Source organism: Suncus etruscus, chromosome 1 (assembly GCF_024139225.1).
Source record: "Suncus etruscus isolate mSunEtr1 chromosome 1, mSunEtr1.pri.cur, whole genome shotgun sequence".
In the NCBI taxonomy this organism is placed as follows: Eukaryota; Metazoa; Chordata; class Mammalia; order Eulipotyphla; family Soricidae; genus Suncus; species Suncus etruscus.
The window spans coordinates 101,863,327-101,888,396 of record NC_064848.1 but is presented as its reverse complement, the minus strand read 5'-3'; the positions used below and the strand labels follow the sequence as shown (position 1 = coordinate 101,888,396).

Below are 25,070 nucleotides of genomic sequence, written 5' to 3'. Positions count from 1 at the left end.
TGGAGAGAAGCCATGAAAAACTAGTATTTCTCAATGAAGGGGACTTACATGAAGCATACTTTTCAAGAGGTTATCAACCACCAGGTGCTCTTTGCTACTTTAAAAAGAACTTTTGATTTAGACATATAAATGAGCAAGAAACAAACTGCTATCAAGGATCTGTGTCCTGTGATACCAGAAAGCACACAGAAAAAAAAGTTCTAGTGCAAGTCACTCAGAAAGAAACCTGTCATAGTGTACACTGATGATGTTTCCTGCCTCCTTCACTGTGAAAGCAAACTTTTAGGTGCTCAGATCTCCCCCAAGAGTTGATGTTTCCTGGATACAGAAGAGGGTTCAGGGTTGTCAATGGAAGCCACATGAATCTAAGTTAGATTTAAGAGAAAGGACAGGCATGCCTGCTATTTCATTGCTGGAGAAACAAATCTGTGGCAGTTATAGTTAGCCTGTAAAGGAGCCAGTGGATGAAGTCAACTTTGCAATGAAAGGTCATTCAGGCAAATGAAACCTGGATCCCTGGCATTGGAGGCCAGTAGATCAATGAACTCTAAAGTTTAACTTTTCCCTCCTTGTTTATATTTGTTTGAGGTTTCTGTTATTTCCACTGTTATTTCCATCTGACATCAGTTTAAGAAGTACAACGGTTACATACTTGTTCCAAACCACATTCAAGAAAGATACAAGCAAAGGTCTACATACACCTTGAACTTGGGAGGCATCTGTTGCAAGTCTTGTAGAAAGTGCACCAGTGCTGTTTTTATGATCATCAAACCAGCTCATGTCCTATGGCACAAAATATACCTTAAAATTAGTATAAAATGAAATAAAATGAAAACAAAATGACTCTTCCCAACCCCTCAAGGTGGAGTAGAGAACCACGCTTCAAATTGCAAGAGAAGAACTTACATGTTCGTGGAGTCCCTGAACCTCCCCTGAGCATGCACCAGGAACCCAGTGCTCTGCTACAAGATGGGAAAGGATGACAGGCTAATCAGATTCAGAGGTAGTAATGATACTGCTCAGCTTAGAAGGAGCTACATTCCCTCTCCTAAGCCTCTCAATTCGTACCACAGAACTTCTTTTCACAAAGAGGTGGTGGTGGCACGATGTCCAACTCAGCTCACTCCTGGTGCAAAAACATCAATCCTGGTTCTTACCATGCTTCTGATTTGCAAGGACTGACAGGAAGTGTTTTTGCATGATTTGATTAATAAATACTGCTCATCCATGGCATCTGCAATTACTCTTCTTCTTCTTTCTTCTTTTCTTCTTTCTTCTTCTTCCTCCTCCTTCTTCTTCCTCCTCCTCCTCCTCCTTCTTCTTCTTCTTTTCTTTTCTTTTTTTTGTTTTTTTTTGTTTTTTTGGGCCACACCTGGTGATGCTCAGGGGTTACTCCTGGCCATGCACACAGAAATCTCTCCTGGCTTGGGGGACCATATGGGATGCTAGGGGATTGAACCGTGGTCTGCCTTAGGTTAGTGCTTAGCAAGCGAATGCCCCACCGCTTGCACCACTGCTCCGGCTCCAGCATCTACACTTCTACGGAATGTGAGTTTTCTTTTATAGCAATAATGTAAATGGTGCTGACAAATGGTTTAAAGAATGACTTGCTCAAAATATGGTACTATTTTTTGGAAGGTTTCTATTTGCAATTGCATAACAATGCCTGACAATCAGAGGAAGAGTCCCCATAAAACAAAATTTATTTATTTATTTATTTATTTATTTATTTATTTATTTATTTATTTATTTATTTATTTATTGGTTTTTGGGTCACACCCAACAGCACTCAGGGGTTATTCTGGCTCTATGCTCAGAAATCACTCCTGGCATGCTCAGGGGATCATATGGGATGCCAGGATTCGAACCACCGACCTTCTGCATGAAAGGCATGCATCCTTACCTCCATGTTATCTCTCTGGCCCCAAAACAGAATTGATTATGTCTGTGTATACAGGTCTTGGTTTGCTTGTAATTTTTACTAAATGGAAGATAATGCATTTAAGAGATCAGTCTCAGCATATTATCTCTTACATAGTCTCTAAAATTTGAGTGAAGATCAACCGAGGTGCAATCCCTGACTACACATATGGTATACCTAAGCCCTGACAGGAGTTATCCCTGAGCAGAGAGCCAGGAATAAGAGCCCTAAGTACCACTGGGTGTGGTTCTTTTAAAATAAAATAAAATGATATTTGAATTATAATTTTTGTTTGTAATGGAATACAAACCAAAAATGCACCTTAAATGACTAAGTCTTGTATTTGCTACCATTTGGGAGAAATTACAGCCAGTACAGTCCACTGTGGCAGTCAACTGTGGTGCTTGAACACTAGTTGCTTGAACGTATCCTGTATCTCAAATGACTTAACCTGGGCTTGCCTAGAACTCAGGTACTGATTCTTCAAATAATGGTATCCAAATGAACAGAGATAATTGCAAAATAAGCTTACCAATTATAAGATGATACCTAGCTATTATCCCAAAACAAAGATGTTTTTCATCTTCCTCTTTCTGTTAAATTTCTCTTTTGATATGCAAAAGCCCGCCTGGATCACTCTGCCCTGCCCCACCTTGATAGATTTTGTTCTGGGATAATAAAGAAAAGGCAGTTTTGGTTTGGCTCGAGACAACAATATGAGGGAAAAGCCACTGATCTCATGACTCTCCTGATCAGTTTGGGTTACTAATCCTTCTACCTTCTACCCTGCTTCTTCACATCCATCTGCCTAGGTGTGTGGGCTGACCTCACAACTCATGAATTTTATTTTACAATGACCTAAAGTGAACATTTCATGCCTTGTGAAAGCTCTTCGAAGTTATTGGCTATTGAAAAACCAGGAAATCTGCAGGATTCTTGCATGAATTCCTTGCGGGGGGGGGGGGGGAGGGATATATAGAATTATAAGACAGACACAGAAAGAGACTTAGAAGAATTCTGACTGAACAGAAGCTTTCCCCAGGCACACACCTACCTGTCTTAGCATTGCTTTAAAGGCCATTGACCGGAGCCTGGTGGTGAGGATCTCTCCAGCTTTCCCAAAAGTGAAGCCCTGATTGAAAGAAAAGGCTGTTGTTACTCTGAATTGTTGCCAATATTCTGACACAGGTGGGCATATTTACGCTGATTTTTTTTATTTTATATAAGATCAATAATTCAAATAGCACAAGTCTAGGACCCAATGCTAACTCAAAGTTCCCAGCTAAAATTCATGTCACCATGAAATCATTAACAAAATAAAATCATTAGACCCAGAACATGCAGTGTCCAGTTCTGGTTTCTGAATCCTCAATGGGTTTACTTTCTCAATTTTTTCATGGACATCATTTCAGTGAATAGCTATTTAATTGTACTTTTGAGTATGTTCTTAATATTTTAAACAAAATGTTTGTAAATAGAAGGAACTAAATTCTATGCAGAGATACATTAAGACTTCTGTTGTGTATTGTTTGTTGAACTTTTGTTGTTTGTGGCCCCTTCCAGTCTTGTTTCCTTTGTTTGCCATTCCTCCCACCTCAGTCCAATTAATTGCCCCTCTAGTCTCATTACATGAAACTTCACTTTCATCTATAATCTTCTTGTTATATCAAGGAGAGAGGGTGTATGAGTCTAGCTGAAAAACACTAATATAGAGGGAAAGAGGATATCTGCATCTGGTTCTTCATAAATTTGATACATCCTTGCTACAGCTCAACTTGGTCATAGGGGAACAATTCTTTCTTTCCAAGCCTTTATTTGTAGTTGCTGTAATGGTAGTGATGATGATCCTCTGAGACCCCAACTGGCAATGTTTAAGGCCCAAGGCCTCCATCTGGTGGTGCTCAGGGGCCACATGATCCCAGGGATGTGACCAACTGAGCCCATTCACAGATCGTCCAAGCCTCCTTTCAGACCATTTTTATCCTTCTAAATATGCACATTCAAAATGAAGGAAAACTGGAGTGGGTGGGAACCAGTGTTAGTGTGAAGACTATACTGTGAGGGCACCTTAGGAATTTTTACTAACCCTGAGGGATGGCTGATCTGTTCCTAGGGAGAGTTTGTCCCAGGTGTTCAGAAAGAATTTGCATGGTCTTCTCCATCATTGATGGAAGGTAGCTTCCAGCTAATGTGAACACTATGCAGCCTCCTAAACATATTAAAATAACTAAACACTAGCATGTGAAGGTTTGGTACCTGACAGAATCATTCAGTTCCTTTGAGCAAGGCATAAAATAACAGCATAGATAAAAGGCTTGATCTTCCATTTACCATTGGTCCAACATTGCTGGGAATGATTTAAAAATTTTGCATGAATTAACGACTTAATGAATTATATTATGAAAGGCCTCTGTGGTGTTTGTTGAGTTAAAGAGACATAAAGTTTTATTTGATAAATTTAGGTCAGAGAGCTATTACAGAGATTAAGACAATTGTCTTGCACATAAACAACCTGATTCAATCCTCAGTGTCAATTATAGTCCCAGAGCACCATTAAGGCAGGCACCCCTGAAGACTTACACAGGCAGCAGTTAGCTGCCTATGTGAATATAAATATTTAGATAGGAAAGTAAGGTTAAAATCAGGTTTATTAGTTCATTTTGTCCAGGCCTATTAGCCTAGATGCAAAACAATTACATTCTTTTAGATATTTCATCTGAACTTTTAAAAGATCAGAGAAGTTACCTGATTCTGTATGATGAGTAATGACAAAATTGAGAATGCATTTTGTTTTTCAAATTTACAACTAGAAGTTGAATTCAACTCATTGAATGTTCTACAAGCTCAAATACCGTATTTTCTGGCGTATAAGACAACTAGGCGTATAAGACAACTCCCTAATTTTATATTCGCTGTATCAGACAGAACGTTCCTGTGCTGCTACTGTATGTACCACAGTGAGCCAATCACAAAAAGAAAGGTTCAAAGGTTCTACTATAATAGACTTCCTCTCTGACTCTGGCCAATCTGAGCAGGCTTTTGACAGTGTAGATTCGGGTCCAGAACATTGTCTAATTTGCATGCATAAAAAGCCTGCTTGGGTTGGCTGAGTTCGAGAGGTGGTCCGAGCAGCCTTGCAGTGTTTGGTCCCTTATCATAGGCACCTTTTCTGGCAATTCCCTGGTGGCGTCAGTTAATCTCCTCCACTACATGAACCGAACAACACCCCATCCTGGACCCTAGCACTGAACCACCAACATGGTTAGCTGGGTTTTGCCAGAAGTGGCCCCCAGATCTTCTGAGTACCGTTTGGGAGCCCCCAAGAAAGAGATTTGGAAACTCTGCAGCCTGATTCTTTTTGTTTCCTTTAGCGGCATATTGAAACATTTTTCGGGATATACTCAGCGTATAAAACGACCCCCGATTTTCGGTTGACTTTTTTTTGTTCAGAAGTCTTCTTATACGGCCGAAAATACGGTACTTTTCTTCACAGTGGTATTGAATGCTTTTTGAAGGCACTCTTTAATTTAGCACACAAAGTGGTCACAAATCCTCCTACTAAGAGCTGTGACAACTGTGTTTTCATTCCATCTCATCCTAAAGTTTGAGATTGGATGGGAGGCACCACTCAGGTTTGATAATAAATACAAATTTGTAAATAAATACAAATTAATTTAAAAAGAGCACATCATAAGTACCTACCTGAAGGAAGAAAGTGAAAAAAGAAATAATCCCCAGACCTAAAAAAAGCAAGGAGAACATGTTGCACTTCTGTTGCTTCACTTCATCATCCCCTGGTCCAAAAATCTACAAAAGAAGGTTAAAAATATTCTACTAAATTAAACTGTCATTGATTATTCCTCCCAAAAGTTATGGCTTAAAATGTCATTTTAAAAACTAGTCTTTTAATTTTTGTGGGGGGCACACCCAGTGATGCTCAGGGGTTACTCCTGGCTATGTGCTCAGAAATTGATCCTGGCTTGGGGAACCATATGGGATTCTGGGGTCAAACTGAGGTCCGTCCTGGGTCGGCTGCATACAAGACAAACACCCTTTCGCTGTGCTATTGCTCCGGCCCCATACACTCATTTTTAGAAGTTTCTCCTCATCTCAGAGATGATATTTGTTTTTTTAAACCAATATACAACAACCTTTTACACCTGTAGACTAGTACCTGTATATATACTAACCCATAGACCAGCATTTAGAATCAAGATGTTTACCAGTGTGATTTCAATCTTTCTACACCTGTGGACAAGTATGGTCCCTGGACCTAAGATTGAAGATCATGGCTTTGAACAGTAAGTAATTCAGTATGCCCCCCACCCACCTGCTAAGAACCACTGTTCTACTTTTGCACCTCTGAAGATGAACAAAAGATAGCTATCAAAATGGGCTGAAACACTGCATATGGACTGTGGTCAAACATTTTAATGCTGCACCTCTTCATCTGTACATGCTGTTCTCACTGTAGGGTGTCACCCTCTGATGCCAGTCTTACACATGTCTGGGTTCCCTGAAATGTCTCCAACCTTTTGATGGCCTCATCATATTTTAAAACATTTTTCAATAACTTGAGCTATTATATATCTGTTTTTATTTGTATGTTACAGGTCTGTTTTAGCTATTCAAAATTTGTTTAAAAGTTGAACTTGGTTTGCTTCCTATTGTATCTCTCATGCTGAGAGAAGCAATTGGTACATAGGAATGCCCAGAAATATAAATACAGCCTACACTATTCTTGAATTGCAAGATGGCTACAGATTGCTTTGTTTTGTCATTTCAAAACATTTAAGGACTCATTTCTAACTTTTCATTTTTGGGATTCTGTTCTTAATGATACAATAGCCTTAAATATAAAAAAAATAGTGACTTATTGTTTTTCTTACTAGGCCATACCAAGATGAACTTCTAGCTCTGTGCTCAAGGATCATGCCTGTGGGGCTAAGAAGTTTATATTGTGTATTTTGGGGATTAAATTTGGGTCAATTGTATGCAAGACAAGCATCTTACCTGCTGTACTATCTCTCTAGTCCCATGAACTTTGAGTATAATGGGAAATAATTAATCCTTAACAAAAAACTCCAATAAATGAGAGGTTAATGAAAGTTACTATACAATATGAATTCAGGGTCTTATGAAATCTTATTTATTTTGAATAACTTCCTACAAATTTTGGCCAATGATTGGAATAACTGGATAGGAGGAGTTTCCTCTCTGTTTCAGTTTACCAAAGCCTTGGAAAGAATGCTAAAATAAATACATAGAGATATTTTTAAATACTTACTAGGTTTATAATCTATTTATAGAGCTACCAATGTGAGATATTAAATATCAACTATCCTATGAGGTGGGTTTATGCTTAGATATAAGCATACAAGTGGCTTACAAGCATACAAGTGGCTCAGAGAAAAGTTTTGCTCAAGTTTGTTAATCTATTAAGTAGTGAGGACAATTTATATTCAGAGCCTGACCTCTTAAACACTAGGATTTTAATTCTTCTCTTCATCACCCCTCTTGGCTTTCCTCTGCAACATACTCCCCCAAAAATAGGATGGGGGAAGCCAGAGAGATAGTGCAGTGAGTAAGGTGCCTGCTTTGCAACCAGCTGTTTCCAGTTCAATTCTAAGCACCTCATATAGAGAACCTCCAGGAGTCATCCCTGAGTTTATAATTACAAGCTAGCCCTGAGCATTGCAGGGCATGGCCCCAAACAAACAAAAGTGCATGGGTCACCAAATGCTAGTTTTATCAAATGAAGGGTGCTAACTAGAAAATCTTTCAGTATTGTACACTTTATCATTTTGTTAATATCATACCTTAGAATGGTTCAAAAACCACTTTTTATTTTGTCTGGAAACTCTCCTTACATGAAAATATTAAAAACTTAGTTTTACCTGAGGCTGCTAACTCCAGAACAGATCTAGTGGTGAGGCAGGGTGAGCACTGATTTAAGTCAGGTTGCTAAGTGAAGTTTTCGAGCTTACCGCTATCATCTCTGAAAATAAGACTGAAAACGCAGGCTGAAGTGCCCCATTGGCAATGGCACATACTGTTCCCACTACAAAGTAGGGCCACTCGGTTTTATTCAGTTTCAGAACCTTCAGAAAGGACACTGGTGGTACATTTTCATCCTAGAATATATGAATATCACCATTAGTAAAAACATAATGGCTACCAGTGTTCGTAGACATAGAAAAGCCTGCACAAAGAACTTGCAAAGTGTGTGCTAAGTGGCGGTTATTACAATACTGTAGGAGAATTATCTTACAATGCACAATTTTGGTATTATATTATCATCATATTATTAAAGTGTGAACAGCGCTGTCCACAGGCCACACCCCAAAAGGTGAGTATGAGTTTACCCAGATAATCAACCTGATCAGCTTCATTATTGCCTCTGAAGAGTGGTCAGTAGCAGGATTTGTCCACAAAATGCATTTGAATTCAAGTCTCAACTGTGGACTCTCACAGGGACATGTGTACAGTTCATCTTGTAAAACACAACAAGGTCCTGACTCTCAGGGATGAATCCAGGTTAAGAAAGAGAATATCCAAGAAGAGCTAAAAAATGTCCTTACCAATGTAAGATACCCTTATTGACCAGGCAACCTGATCCTTGCCAGAATCCTCTCCAGTGCTATCTTGCTCCCAAAGTAAACCACTCTAAACCATCCTCTCTCCTCTCCCTTCTCTCTCTCTTCTCTCTCTGTCTCTCTTTGTCTTTTTGTCTTTCTGTCTGTCTTTCTTTCTGTCTGTCCGTCTGTCTGTCTGTCTGTCTGTCTGTCTGTCTGTCTCTCTCTCTCTCTCTCTCTCTCTCTCTCTCTCTCTCTCTCTCTCTCTCTCTGTCTGTCTGTCTCTGTCTCTGTCTCTGTCTCCCACCTCTGTTTTTGAGCTATTCATGACTCTTAGCTTGAGGTAACTCCTGGCAGGCTAGGGGAACCATTCGTGGTACTGAGGATTGAACCTGGGTGGCTGTGTCCAAGGCAAGCACCCTGCCTGCTGTACTATTACTCTGACCTCATCACACTTTTTTAACCACTGTTCCTGGTACTGACTTCTCATGCTTCAGAATTCCTCTTGTTTTATGATTTTTTCTATTTGTACTCAAATTTTCTTTCTTAATATATGAGTTTTTATGCGAGTTAAAAATTGTTTTGATGGGCCCGGAGAGATAGAACAGCGGCGATTGCCTTGCAAGCAGCCGATCCAGGACCAAAGGTGGTTGGTTCGAATCCCGGTGTCCCATATGGTCCCCCGTGCCTGCCAGGAGCTATTTCTGAGCAGACAGCCAGGAGTAACCCCTGAGCACCGCCGGGTGTGGCCCAAAAACCAAAAAAAAAAAAAAATTGTTTTAGTTTTTTTTTAAGCAGAAACTGTTTTTTTAATGCCTAGAATTTAGCCAAATTCCTGTCACATACAGATTTTAAGAAAATATTAAACTAAGTATTTAGTCAAAGATGAAAAACCTAAGTCATATAAAGGAGACACTCTGACTGAGTAGTAGTTTAACATTAAACTAAATATAAAAGATGCTTATAAAACCCCATACCATTATAAAAAAGAGCATGTTTGTGTCTCTATGAAACAGAAAGCACAGGAGATTCTACTCATTTATTTCAAACTGCCTATTTCCATTGCATTTTTATAAACCCCTAATAAATCCTGATCTCCAGTCTATTAATAAGACCTTTTCCTTGGTCTGCTCTTAAACATACACTCCAACAAATGTTCCAGGTTCCTCTGATGAGAGTTAATTTCTTCTCTTTGGGCTGACCATCTCTTCCTTTAAGATAGTCCTTATAACAATCTTACCAACTGTGACATTTTCTGTGTCTTACTACTTTCTGAGTTTCTCCAAGAAAAGTGCTCTATTCGAACATCAGACCCTAACAATTTAACAGACACTCTCACGGTAAGCAAGGCATAGTAGTTACTACTATAGACAAAAGGAAGAAACGATGTATCTTATGTAATACAGCTCCTCAAGAGTACCGTTATTCATTTTTACGTTAATAGACCAAATTTAATACCTCTAGGAAAGCTCTTATAATTTCCTCAATAAATAATATTATGGTCAAGGAAAATCAGATGTTACAAATTCCCAGTAGAAGTAGTTGTTTAGGCCAAAACACAAAATAAAAATAAACTCAGTTTTTTTTTTTATCAACGAATAACATATCGATGATAATGTGATTTCTATATATGTGATTTCTATAAAAATCATTGAACTAGGAAAATGTCTTCTGGGAAAAACTCTTTCACTAATAATATTCATGCCCTCGGGTGAGAAATGTTAAAGAAAGTACACTACTATTTCTGGTCACTGGCCTTATTTCTTAGTTTGAATATTCCAGTCTAATTCAGAGTATGTAGCAAGAGTATTAGTTTTCCATTTTCCTTTGTAATTTGATCATATTATTAAGATGTGATCAAAGTTAAAAAGGTAAAAATAATATCTAGGATTCTGGAGCATCATTTTGTTTCTTCCCCTGCTTGGGGTATGGCTGTGAAGAGAGAACTTCACCAGCCATTTTTTATTTATTTATTTATTTATTTATTTATTTATTTATTTATTTATTAGTTTGGTACCATACCTGGAACCACTCAGGGGTTACTCTTGGCTCTGTGCTCAGAGATTACTCCTGGCTGTGCTTGAGGGACCACATGGGGTACCAGGGATCAAACCTGCATTGACTGCATATGAGGCAAATGCCCTACCTACTGTACTATTTTACCTGTCCCTCACCAGCCATTTTCAATCAGCATGGAAACCACATGAAAGAAAGAAAGAAGAGAGAAGAAAGAAAGAAGAAAGAAGAGAGGAATAAGTCTGAATTTATGGTAATTGTGGAGTCATCTTTTATATCCTAAGCCTCTATTTGTAAGACTTGTTTATGGTGTGAGGAAAATTTGCTTATGTGAAAAAAAAACAAAACTTACATTTCTCTAAATTGATGTAATTTTGAGTTTCCTATTATAAGCAAACAAATGTAATACTGCCTGATAGTATGTATGTAAATACAAAGTCTTCTTATTTCAGTCTATCTCTGGATTGCAAAGGTAAGTGAATAGCATTTAGTAGCAAAATCTAAGCACATAGCCCACAATTTTACTGTATTTTAAACAATAAAATTATATTAAAATTAAAATTGGTTTCAATCCACTATTCTTTATTATTTTACACCCCATTATAGTCAAATACACTTAAAACAAAATTTCCCTTTTTTAAAAGAAGAGTATAAAAACCATATATATATATATATATATATATATATATATATATATATATCTGTACCAGTTAACAGCAAATATATTTTAAAAATTAAGTCAAGGGTCCAGAGAGATAGTTTAGAGAATAAAGTTCTTGCTTTGCATGTGGCTGATGTCAGTGGCATTATGCATGGCGCCCTGAGTACCACCAAGTGTGATGCTTGAGCACAGAGCAAAAGTTAGTCCTGAGGGCCACCAAATGTAAACCCAAAACTAAAACAAAGAAACAAGTCAAGTACTACTTACAAGTTCAATGGTTTCCATATCTAGACCATTTTGACGCTTTCGTGAATTTCTAAGACTTTTATGTGTAGAAGTCCTATATATTCGTGATTTCCAGCCATTTGGGGCCAAACCTGTGGCAGCTTTTTCCTCATTGACTTCAACCTCAAATTCTTCTGACTGTATTTGGTTCCCTGAAGTCTGACAGATACCACAAAGCATTAAAATTGTGTGTGTGTTTGTACATGTATGCATTCAGATGTCTATAACATTCATGTTTAAAGCCATTAAGTCATATGGAATGTTTTATCTGAAAGTATTTTGAAATTCCATTACAGTTCCTCCAAGTTTAACTAAAAACAATAGAGAAGTAACAGAAGTATATCAAAACAGAAATAAAAACTGTTTAAAATGACATTAATGTTCATTTTAATTTGAACACTAAACTCGGAGCATAAGGGCATTAAATATCTTTAAAGCAAATTGTGACTACCCAGCAGGAATGTAGAAATTGTCTCAATATGCAAGCATTCAGTGGGAAAAATGAACACAAAAGGGAGAAGAATAAATAGAAATTTTACCAAGGACACATTTTTCTTTATTTTTATTTGGGAAAGATGGCTATTGGGCAACACCAGTCCTTGCTCAGGAGCTATTCCTAGCTCTATGGTCAGAGGTCACTCTTGGCAGTGCCGAAGTGCAATAACCCCTGTATATATTTTCTGCCTTTTAAAACTACCCACAGGGAAAGCAGGTCACTTAACCATGGAAAGCAATCACACCTCTACCCTCAATTGACTGGAGCTAATCATCTTTCTTCTTCCAGGTACTGTCCACATTCATATTTTACGCTAGGTAATTCAGCCTGGAGTTTTATATTCACCATCAGTCTTGGAGTAAGTTAAGGAACCCAGTGAAAGAAGTGTAAGTTAGCCTTGCAATAGTCTAACTTTGTGTCCTTGGTTGCATTGTTCATGGACAAATACAGGTCTTCCTTGTAGTATTGCCATGTTCATGCTTGTCTTTTCAAATCCTGTTGCCAAAACCACTTTCTATAACTTTTCCCTTATTGCTTGTATGTAAGTATATGCATCTCTTTTGTATCAAATAACCTATTTACAATCACTTTATGGATATAATTTGCATATCCAATATTAATCCCTTTAAAAAGTACACTTCAGAAATTTTTAGTGTGTTCATGTATTTGTTTAACTTTATAAAAAAACCTATATCTGGGCCAGAGAGATAGTACAGTGAGTAGGGCACTTGCCTTGTACACAGCCAACCCAGGTTCGATCCCTGGCATCCACATGGTCCCCCCCGAACATTGCTGGGAGTGATTCCTGAGTGCAGAGCCAGGAATAACCCCTGAGCAGCACAGAATGTGGCCCCAAAGAATATATATCTGTATATATATTCATATATATAAAAATCTATATAGTAGGTTTAATATTTCAATTGTGAGAAGGAAGGCTCAAAGGAATTAAGTAAAAAAAAGAATGAAAAATTTTTTTTTGGTTTTGGTGCCACACTAGCAGTGCTCAGGACTCAAAAAGAATGTTCTTGGCTCAAAAATAAAATATTTTTACTTAAATCATTTTGTATTTTCAGTACTTTAGATTGTAGCCATTACACTGAGTATGGAGTTGTATCTAATGGTGATGGTAATCTATATTTCCCTGATAGTAATATATATTTCCTTTGATGGTATTCAAACTCTTTTCATATTCTTATTGGTCACTCATGAACCCTATTTATAAAGTTGTTGTTTGAGACTTGTGTTTAAAAAAATAAAGCCCAATTGTGTTCTCAAAGGACAATATTTAGTATTGAGAAATACTAGAAATGTTAGGTAACTAACTTTAGAAAAATGTCAATTTATTGCACATTATTATAATAGACTGAATGGAAATTAAAGTAATTTTCATGTATGTATAAAAAGTATAATGAACAATATCATAAATCTATTTAAGTCAATAAAGTGTTAATTTTTAAATGTTAGTCTTCATGTGATGAGCATCTGAAAAGTTAAAAAATATGTATATCAATTTGCAGTTATTATTGCAGTTATATCTAAGAAATACTATATCTAGTATTATGAATATGAAGATCATGTTTATAGAATGCAACTTTTAGGTATTTATTGTGCAATGTTGATCAAATTAGCACAATAAAAACATCTCACGTTAGGTAAGCCAAGAATTGGTTTTGGGGGGCTGGAGAGATATCATGGAGGTAAGGCATTTGCCTTTCATACAGAAGGTCATTGGTTCAAATCCTGGCATCCCATATGGTCCCCCATGCCTGCCAGGAGCAATTTCTGAGCGTGGATCTAGGAGTAACCCCTGAGCACTGCCGGATGTGACCCAAAAACCAAAAAAAAAAAAAAAAAGAATTGGTTTTGGGTTTATTGTTTTTGTTTTTGAGCCACACTTAGTGGAAATCAGGAGATACTACAAGCTCGGCACTCAGGGGAGCATATGGGATGCCAGTTATCAAACACAGGTCAGCCATATGCAAGGCAAATCCCCTACCCATTGTGTTTTTTGCTCTGGGACCCCCAGTAACTTTTTTTTTGTATTGTAGATTACAGAAAGAACAGTGACAATTTTATAAAAGAAAATTAAAATCTATTTACTTCTTAAAGCTAATACTTTTCTTCTGATTTCTTTAGGATAACTTGGGAAGCATTTTAAAATCATGTAGGACCCCCCCCCCAACAACTTAACAACTAGCATAACCCTCTAACTGCTACATACACAATGTTCATCACTAGATGTTTGATGAACATGTTGATGTTTGATTTCCTAGACAATTAAGTATCTATGTCCATTAAATTTAAAAATACTTTGGGCCTTTCCTTTCTCCCTTCAGTTTTCATTTTCAGAATATTTCATTCCATCTGAATTAAAGTTTTATATGTACATATTTTGGTGGTTTCCTAAAGTCTCTTAGTTTTTAGTATGGCATTAGTTATGTTATTTTCTTAAATACTGTAATTAGAAGCAAGCAGCAGAATACTCCCTGGAGAGCAGATACCTGCATGTTAACAAGCTTGAAGTATACTCCTTCCTTCTTCATTAGTTCACTATGGCTTCCTTGCTCTACAATGACTCCATCCTCAAACCCAGCTATGACATCTGCATTTCGAATTGTGGACAGTCGGTGTGCTATGACAATGGTGGTCCGGCCTTCTCTGGCCTAAAGGGAAAGAGAACATACATGCACTGTCAATGAACATGCACAAAAAAGTCCTGAGTAGGATGTGTTTGTGGTTGATGATCAGTTCTGCCAGTGTGATTTATGGTATAAAGATATTACTTCTTTAACAAAGTGAAAGCAAGACTTGAGTACTGGGCCAGACAAAAGGCCAGTTATTTCTGTATGAGGATGGATAGGTCTGGAAGCCTATCAGATGGGCAATGTTTACTCAAGATAGTACAAGAAAAAGTTTGATGCCTTTCATGTGTTTTCATACTCGACAAAGAACTCTAGTTCTGAGTTACATGGGATGTTAAAAACTTCTGCAGAAACATGTTGGATCAGTTACTGCCAATCACAGCATTCCCTGGAGGACTTCTGTAAGAATGCATTTGAAGCAACTGATGTTATCAATAATTCTGATGGGTTGCATGCAGGCAGTTTAGGTGAAGATTAACTCAAAGAATGGGATAGTAACCTTAACTTTAAACAAATGTTCCAGGTAATTTTTATACAATGTAAAATCTACAAAACATTCCTTTTAAGTAGTTAAGTGAACTTTTATTAGATTATTGAATTTATGAATAAAAATTAAGCCTTGAGAAATGATCAAGTTTTTTATGTTACAGTGTCAATAAGTTTTTCTTTTGATACTCATTAGCCTTATTAGGCTAACATAAAATAAACACAACACATTATTGCTAAGTAAAATAATTTGCCAAGTACAAATTAAAATTTGCAAGGATACGTTTTCTCTTATAGGATTCATATCATTCTTAGACAGTGAAGGCCTAGATATTAATATTTGTATTCTAGAAATGATTGAAACTTGTTATCTAGAACAAAATAGTTCTCAATTTAGGGGTGCTATCTTTTTTATCCTCCCTATTTTTATTCTAAAAATTTTCTAGTAACATTTATGTAATTGAATGTCCATTTATATGTTTAAACTGAGGCCTTTATTTTTTAATTAATATCTTTATTAAGGTACCATGATTACAAACATATTTGTGGTTGGTTTTCAGTTATATAATAGAATAGCCCCTTTCACCAATGTAACATTCCTACCACCAATGCCCCCCAATTTCCAATTTCCCACCTCCCCATCCCCTGTCTGTATTCAAGAAGATTCTCTATGCAGAGATTCAATTTAGAAATGACAGCGATGGGGCCGGAAAGGTGGCGCTAGAGGTAAGGTGTCTGCCTTGCAAGCGTAGGACGGACCGTGGTTCGATCCCCTGACGTCCCATATGGTCCCCCCAAGCCAGGAGCGATTTCTGAGGGCATAGCCAGGAGTAACCCCTGAGTGTCAAATGGGTGTGGCCCAAAACAAAAACAAAAACAAAAAAAAAGAAATGACAGCAAGAGATCAAAACTATAGTACAATGGGTAAAGCACTTGCCTTGATTGGGGATGACCATATGGATAGCCCATATAGTCAACTGAGAACCATCAGGAGTGATTCCTAAGCTCAGTGCCAGGAGTAACCCCTCTGCACCACCAGGTGTGACCCCCAAACCAAAAAGAAATGACAGTGAAAGATTTAGAAATTTTGGAGCCAGCACATGTGACCAGTTTCCATAAAAATGTGTTTCTTGGAGCTGGAGTGATAGCACAGAGATGGGGATTTGCCTTGCACTCAGCAGATCCAGTACAGACAGTGGTTCAAATCCCGCCAACCCATATGGTCCTCTGTGTCTGCAAGGAGCAATTTCTAAATGCAGAGCCAGGAGTAACCCCTGAGCAACACTGGATGTGGTCCAAACACCAAAAGAAAACAAGTGTGTTTCTTATTTATATCCTTAGACAAACACATATTTTGAAGCATCCACTCATTCACCCTTGTGACTACAGATGATGTGATTGCTTATTAGTAAGGCACATGTTAAAAAAGTTTCAATTAAACAAATTATATACATAACCAAAATGTTCTTTATATGTTTTGACACAACTACATTTGGTCAAGATAAGAAATTATGGGCCAGAGAGATAGCATGGAGGTAAGGTGTTTGCCTTTTATGCAGAAGGTCATCAGTTAGAATCCCGGCGTCCCATATGGTCCCCCGTGCCTGCCAGGAGCAATTTCTGAGCACGGAGCCAGGAGTAACCCCTGAGCACTGCTGGGTGTGACCCAAAAACCACACACACACACAAAAAAAAAGATAAGAAATTATGTAAAAAATAATAAATAAATCTGCTGACTTAAAACTTTAAAAAAAAAGAAAACAAAAACAGAAACAGAGCTAAATGACTGATTATTGAGTCACTCATTCTTCACCTAGGTCAAAGCAAGACAGTTCACCAACTATTCATTTCCATTCTATGCAAATTACTTAAGAGAAAACTAGAGGTCAATAAAACCCAGAATGAAGCTTCATTACATATTTCTCACACATGTTTCTCAAGCCAGACGGTGCTGGGATAGAAAACATGATGCTGAAAAACATCTCAAGAGCCTTCAATATTTTTTTTTATTTGGTAGGTCCTTTGGATATTTATGTTTACTGACCTTATCTAAAGCCGCCTGGACCTCAGCTTCACTTTCAGTATCCAAGGCTGAGGTGGCCTCATCCAGGAGCAGGATCTTGGGATTGCGAACCAAGGCCCGAGCGATGGCAATTCTCTGTTTTTGCCCCCCACTCAACTGTGCTCCCCGGTCCCCAACCAGGGTGTCAAATTTCTACAACAAGAAGCACAAAAGAGCTTTTATTAATTATATTTTAACTTGAAAAACTGAAGTTCAGGGGCTGGGGATGTAGCTCAGCAATTGAGCATCTGCCTGGTGAGTGTGAGACCCCAGGTTCCATTCTCAGCACCACAGAATCTCTGAGCACCACTGTATATGGCACTAAAACCAACCCCTCAAAAGCTATGAAGGCAATAAATGCAGAAAGACAATGTGCAGTTTCATCTCCACTCTCATAGAGAATCATAAATGAAAATCAAATACCTGAATACCGAATTATAAGAAAGAAACTACTTACACATAGTCTGTATAAAAATTTTAGTATGATTTATATACCAGACCATACTCCTAAAACCTCTAATTGAATAATTTAAAGGAATTTAATAGCAAAGTGAGACAACCTGGCATCTTAAAAACTCTTAGCTGACTTTTGGAAGAAATCATTCAGTTGTTTTAAGCAAAATTCTGCTGACAAGAATAGCTATGCTAGCAGAGACTTTACCTGTGGCAGTTTCATGATGAACTCATAAGCATTGGCTTCTTTGACGGCTTTCTTTATCTCATCCATGGTGACATTACCACGGCCGTAGCGAATATTTTCAGCAATGGTAGTGGAAAAGAGCACAGGTTCTTGACTCACCACTCCAATGATTTCCCTTAAATACCTTACATTAAAAGTCCGAATATCCTGGCCATCAATGTTAATCTGAAAGAGAGAAATGTCCCATTAGTTGCTACACCACCAAAGATATCAGTCTTCATTCGTTAAAACTTTTAGCTAATATTTATCTTATGTCAGTCACTAAAAGAGACAATTGAAAGTAAATATTAACAGGTAAGAACAAAACATAAACATTTTCTTTTCATATTTATTATTTTTAATTTTATAAATAAGCAAATAATCATATTTATTTTATTATTTCATAATAAATATATAAAATACATAATTTTCCTCCCCTTGGGTATGCTATTCTCTAGCAGAGAATATTGGGCTGAGGACTGATAGTAAAGAAGGTAAGGTGCTTGCTTACCTTAGTCAATTTTACAATGGTGTGCCAAAAAAATTGTGTGGGGAAGTGGCTTGAGTAATAGCTGGCATTGCTCAGGGCTTATTCCTAGCTCTGTGCTCAGGAATCACTCTTGACAGTACTCACAGTGCCACGAGTGAAGGCGGGTTAAGTGTATGCAAGGCAGTAGTATTAGTCACTATACTATATCTCCAGCTCTATAGATATTTTTTATGCCTGAATAATATGCAACGATCTAGCTAGATCAAATATATGTTATTGTTGACAGACATTTGGAGGATTTGGGGGATTTTTATTTTGCCCCTTTAGAGATTTATTTTGCTCTGCATCATGTCTAGAGTGATTTTGAGATATCCTGGTGATGTCCAGGGGGTCCCCTGAGCCTGGCACTACAGAGCATATAGTATCAGGCTCAACTCCAGACCTTTAAGTAATTTCCTCAGCCCAGAAATTAAAAAAAAAACAAACAAACTTATATTTTACTTGATTACCAATGTGGCTAAGCATCTTTATATATTTGTGTGCAATTTTTGAAAACAAAATAGCATTTTTTAAAATTAAAGTAATGTATTATAATATAAAAGTTTCAAGTGTTCTTGGGGCTAGAGCAACAGTACAGCATGTAGGATACTGGAAAATGATCAAGTAGTATTTCATTATATATATTAGATAGTCTAACTTAGTTCCCCTGGAAAAATCCCTGGTTGGTTTGTGAAGGGTCCATGGAGAAAAAAAATGAGTACAACTCATCACGAAATGCCCTGTGTTCTTTGAACTGGATACTCCCCTTCAGTAGGACTGACTCCCCACCAAGCTCACCTCAAATTCCCTTCAGATAAAATCAATTTCCCGGACAGGGTGTGCCTGAAAAGGGTAAAAGGATCCCTCAGGCTGTGCTGGGTTGATTCCCTCACTCTCTGTGAAGGGTTGATTCCTTCACTCTCTGTGAAGGTCTCTGCTGTGTCTCTTTGTCCAGTGTCTTCTTCAATTAACTTACAGCTTTGATCCTGCTAAAATGTCTTGCTATCAAGCCTTTCAGGGCCCAAGAAGTTCCATTCATACATATAATCATACTTTCTCTATCCCATCATCTTCCTAGGTCATTTAGGCTGCTTTTTGTTGTTGGCGTTGTAAACAATTCTCAAGTGAACATGGATATGTATATACATATATCTCCTGAACAAGTGGTATTTTGTATATTTTAGACAAATACACAGGACTGGGATAACTTGATCATATGAAATTGCTATTTTTAATATTTTTTGGGCCACACTCATTTGATGCTCAGGGGTTACTCCAGGCTAAGCCTTCAGAAATTGCCCCAACGTGGGGGGACCATATGGGATGCCGGGGGATCGAACCACGGTCCTTCGAACCACACGGTCCTTCCTTGGCTAGCACTTGCAAGGCAGACATCTTACCTCTAACGCCACCTCACTGGCCCCTATTTTTAATTTTTTGAGAATATAACTACTTTTCATAATGGCTATCCCATTTCCCACCAACAGTGTATGGAGTTCCTTTCCTTCCACGTACTCTCCAACACTTGATTTTCTTGTCCACACCTAGTTCTCATGGGCTATTCCCAGATCTTCCTCAAGGGTCTATTTCTGACGCTTTAAGTCTGTACAGTGCCAGGGATGGAAATCAGGCTGCCTGCTAGCACAGAATTTCCTTGGTCCATTGAGCTATCTCTGTTCTCTCAAACACTTCATTTTTTTTTATCTGTTTGATGATAATAGCCATTCCCACAAGTGAAGATGCAGCATTTCATTATAGTTTTCATTTATAGTTCCCAAATTAAAGCAAAAATGATTATATTTACATGCACTTATTGGTCCATCAGCATGTGTCTTCTTTGGAGTGGAGCCTTTTCATATTTTACCCCTATTTAGGTTTTTGTTTTTTTGCTTGTTTGGGGGCCACATCTGGCAGTGCTCAGAGGTTACTTCTGGCTCTACACTCAGGTATTACTTTTCTTGGGCTCATGGTGTGTCAGATATTAAACCTGGGTTGGCAGTATGCAAGGCAAATGCTCTGTCTTGAACCCTTGTCAGACAAAAGATGTGCAAATAATCTTCTACTCAATAGTTTCATTTTTAGGTAAGTTTATTTTGCTATGTAATTTTTCTAATTTGCTGTATCCATTTTATCTTTTTCTTTTCTTTTCATTAATATTGGAGTTGAGTATCCAAATGACTCATGTCAATAAGGATAGTGCTTTCATCTTCTGTGTATTTTATGACTTCAGGTTTTACTTCCATTTATCTATTAGTGTTAGAGACCTAATTTTGATAGTAACCTAGTTGAACAATCTTTCTTGCTCCATTGTAAACTCTTGTCTCCTGTGTCATATATTAGTTGACTATACATGTGTAGTTTTATTTTGGGGCTCTTAATTCTGCTTCACTGATCCAAATCTGGATCTATTTCAAATCATTGCTACTTCAATGACTGTCACTTTTTAGTGTGGAATGAAGTCAGGAAGCATGAAGTCTAGTTTTATTCTTTTTTTCTCAGGGTTGTTTTTGCGATTTGGGTCTTTTGGAATTTCAAATGCATTTCATTCTTTTTTTTTTTTGTTCTATTTCTGATTAAAGTGTCATTAATAGAAAGCACATGAATCTGTTGATTGCTTCAGAGAATCTAGACATTTTAATGATGCTCATTCTAATACAAGAGTGTAGCCAATCTTTCCCTCTAAATATCTTCTATTTCCTCCAATAATATATTGCAGCTTTTAGTGTATATTAGATTTGGGCCCTGGTATACAGGTAAGTGATAACTTTACATATGAGGTGATATTGGGTTTGTTCTCTGGCACCACACACACACACACACACACACACACATACACACATACACACTTTCTAGGATTATTGATCTTGATATTATTGATAAATAATAGATATATCCTAGAAAACCTTATATTTATTCTTGAAATCCTGTTCTTTATTAGTTACTGTTTGTTTTTTGTTTTTATCTTTATACCTTTTAATATTTTGTTATTATAATTTTGAATTATGATATACTTTTACATCTATCAGGTATCAAGCAAATTCAATTTACCTAAAGTAGATAGAATTAAAAAATATGAATACATACACTAGGCTACTGTTGTTCTGATGTCAAATTTACTACATTTTATCTTTATTTTGTGATTATATTAGACCGTTCTACTTAGGAAATGCTGGTGTATACAGGGGTCAGGGACATGATGTTGCTAACCTAATCTCGAGGACTCAGAAAAATGTATATATATTGTGCAAACACATATATATGCATATTCTAAATAGGGCGAGAGGGCAATAAAGAAATGAGAATGCAAACAACTATAGACCTCGCACTTATATGATACATACATGAGTTCTGTACACTTACTTTTTCCTTACACTTACTTTTCTGTAAGTGTAAATTAGTAACATCTTTAAACAGCAAAAATGTATGTATGTATGTCCTAGGCTATAACTGTCACCCATGCGCCCAGAATTTTTTAAGAAATCATATAATTTTCTTCTTCAGCTATTCCAACATTTAAGAAAATCTCAATATTTCTGATAAATCTAATTGTCCTGTTATTTCTTGTGACTTTACTATGTTGTCAACAACTGTAGTATGACATTTTTTTAACCAAATGTGTAAAAAGAAACTTCTAAGTGATTTACATAATTTTTCTTAGTCATTTTTCTTCCTATTGTATGCACCTCCCACCTCATGTCACTACAAGGACAGTCACTTAGTCTCATCTCCCTGGAATATTCTGAGAGCCCACAGGAACCATATGTATGGGTCTTGGTTAAGAAACACTGATTCAGACAACTGCTTTCCATTTATTTAGTTAAGTTATAAAATGTTCAGTTGGAAGAGAAGGGAATGCTTTCTAGCTTCTCTGGTCTTCATCATCTTTTTTTCCCCCTTATCCCCTGATCTTCATCATCTTGAATGCATTTGTTAAACCAGGCCAAGGGCATGGCTTCATTATTCCACATGCATGTAGTTCCATAGTGCTTGATCCAAAAAATATTATATTCACATGGAAGTTTGTTTTAAAAATTTATAAAGGACTAATTGGAATCCAGATTTTCACTCTGGAGAAACTTGTTTCTTCCCACTTACCGTACCCTCATCAGGGTCATAGAGCCTCTGAATTAGCTGGACTGTCGTGCTCTTCCCACAGCCGCTGTTCCCAACCAAGGCCACTGTCTGCCCACACTGAACTTTCAGGTTGAGGCCTTTCAAAATCTGTAAGGGAGAGGGGAAATTACTTCACAACAATGTCCTAAGATTTTATTTTAAATTTGAAAATATATCAGAAAAGGACTATAATCACCAAAGCACATAAATATAAAAATAATCACTACTTTGGATTCTTCAAGATGCTTAAACAGGGGTCAAAGCACTGGAGCATTTGAAAAATTCTTTTTTGTTTTGTTTTATTTTTTGCCATTTCTGGCAGCGGTGCTCAGGCATTACTCCTGGCTCTTTACTCAGAAATCACTGCCAGACGGTTCAGGGGACCGTATGGGATGCCAGGGATCAAACCCAGGTCAGCTGTGTACAAAGAAAATGCCTTACCCACTGTGCTATTGCTCTGGACCATTATTTGCAAGATTCTGAGTTTGATGCACAGCACTTCATAAATCATGAACACCACCAGGTGTGACCTTGACCTCAGCACTGAGCTCCAGCACTGAGCCACACCTGCACAGTTAAATTTGGTATTACTAGGAAAAGGAGCCACAAGGCTCCCTGGGCTTGGGAGGAGCCTCATGCCCCTCAAAATAGAGTTTAATAATCTGAGTCAGTAATTCCCATAAATATGGCTTACAGTACCTTGACATTAGCTCGAGCTGGGTAAGAAAAATGAACATCATTGAACTCCAAATTCCCCTTGATGCTCTCAGGTTTGTGTCCTCTCTCTGAAAAACTGTCAATTTTAGGATTCTAAATAAAACAAAATTTAATGACTATTCCATCATAGTATAAGTAGTTAAATTTTTAAGGAATATGATATCAGCAAATTCCAAAAATAAAAACTGGAGTGGCATGATTTTCTTCATAAGAGACAAATCCCAGAATGAAAATTGTGTGAATACATTTATGTATATTTAAAAATATTCCTTCTCAGAAAACAGATTTTCCCTGAAAAGTAGATAGGTACATATTTGTTTTATTCCATGCATTTTAAGCTTTTGCTATATCCTCACAAATTTCCCAAGTGATTAAACATGCATGTTTGTATTACTGTATTAAAAACCAAACTATAATTAGAAGAGCTAGGTATTTCAGATTAGTGAAAATAATCTTCTTTCTAAATAATAAATGCATTGAATTGGGTTGAGAAGACTGATTGGATAGTTAAAACTATTGTTATTTAAAAAATAATAAAAAATTTCAATATATTCAGAAGCTGAGAAATTTTTCATAAATTATAACAATAAATATTGAGGAATTTATTGGATTAAATGACATTTTAATTATTTATTTTTTAATTTAATTAATTTAATTTAATTATTTTATCTGTGTAAATACAGTTACATACCTTAAGATGTCAAAATAATTTTCATTATATTCATATTTATCATTATACTTGTTCATCATAGTTAATTCAAAATAATACTAAGCATGAAGGAAGCTTTTTGTTTTGTTTCAAAGCAGTAAAACCCAAAATAAAGCATGCAGGTGATTATGGTTTCATCAATAATTCTCCTATTTTCTTTTTTTATACAGAAAGTCTAATTCTCTTAGTCTGTCTAAAAAATGTGAAAACGAGGAAAATTTGGAAGACTAATATCTTTGCTCTAAATTCTAGTAAAAACGCACAGTACAAATGTAGCATTCCAAAATAGATTAGTATTACCATATTCTTAATGATAAATCTTTGAAAATAGTAATAAGACATATTTGTTTCACTCTTAAGAAAAGGTTAATTCCACATAACAAATTTTCACATGATATTCAACCAGATTTAATTATCAAAATTCATTTGGCATTAAAATAATAAATGACTCACATTATCAATAATATCAAAGATCGCATATGCTGCTCCTCTTGCATTGGCAAAAGCATCAATACATGGAGCAGCCTGTCCAACACTGAAAGCTCCAATCAGGATTGAAAAAAATACCTTTACAAAAGAACATGAGGAAAAATGATAAATATCATTTAGATTTTTTTATTATCTAAAGTAGGATTCTTTGAAACACATTCTACATATTATGCAAGAGGATAGGTTTAGGGGAATTCTTAAAAAATAGAAACATTGGGGCCGGAGAGATAGCACAGTGACGTTTGCCTTGCAAGCAGCCGATCCAGGACCAAAGGTGGTTGGTTCAGAAACCACTTAATTCAGAAACACTTGATTCAGAAACACTTAAACCAGATAATTTTGAAGAATCTGGGTATACCTTCATAGCACCAAGGTTTGTTTTCTCTTTACTTTTTGGTTTTGTTTGTTTTAATAACTTCTTTAATAAATTTCTTTCCTAAACTGCCATCAAGACTACATTGGTAGTTAGTGAAGTAGACAGAATAACAATTGAAAAAACATAAACTTAAAACTTGTTCAATTTGGGCCCGGGGAGATAGCACAAGCGTTTGCCTTGCAAGCAGCCGATCCAGAACCAAAGGTGGTTGGTTCGAATCCCAGTGTCCTATATGGTCCCCTGTGCCTGCCAGGAGCTATTTCTGAGCAGACAGCCAGGTGTAACCCCTGAGCACTGCCGGGTGTGGCCCAAAA

General features: G+C 36.9%; 1 protein-coding gene across 2 annotated transcripts in view; it reads right to left on the bottom strand.

Moving 5' to 3' along the window:
- ABCB4 (ATP binding cassette subfamily B member 4) overlaps window positions 1–25,070 on the bottom strand; it is a 69,054-nt gene that overhangs the window by 17,884 nt on the left and 26,100 nt on the right. For both annotated transcript variants that reach the window (XM_049771050.1, XM_049771052.1), the window contains exons 10-20: window positions 24,345–24,458; window positions 23,165–23,275; window positions 22,448–22,573; window positions 17,806–18,009; window positions 17,127–17,297; window positions 14,456–14,617; window positions 11,441–11,617; window positions 7,909–8,055; window positions 5,624–5,728; window positions 2,976–3,053; window positions 700–783 (exon numbers count right to left, since the gene is read on the bottom strand). In XM_049771050.1, the coding sequence (XP_049627007.1) occupies window positions 700–783; window positions 2,976–3,053; window positions 5,624–5,728; window positions 7,909–8,055; window positions 11,441–11,617; window positions 14,456–14,617; window positions 17,127–17,297; window positions 17,806–18,009; window positions 22,448–22,573; window positions 23,165–23,275; window positions 24,345–24,458 (1,479 nt within the window). The remainder of the gene's footprint in view (window positions 1–699; window positions 784–2,975; window positions 3,054–5,623; window positions 5,729–7,908; window positions 8,056–11,440; window positions 11,618–14,455; window positions 14,618–17,126; window positions 17,298–17,805; window positions 18,010–22,447; window positions 22,574–23,164; window positions 23,276–24,344; window positions 24,459–25,070) is intronic.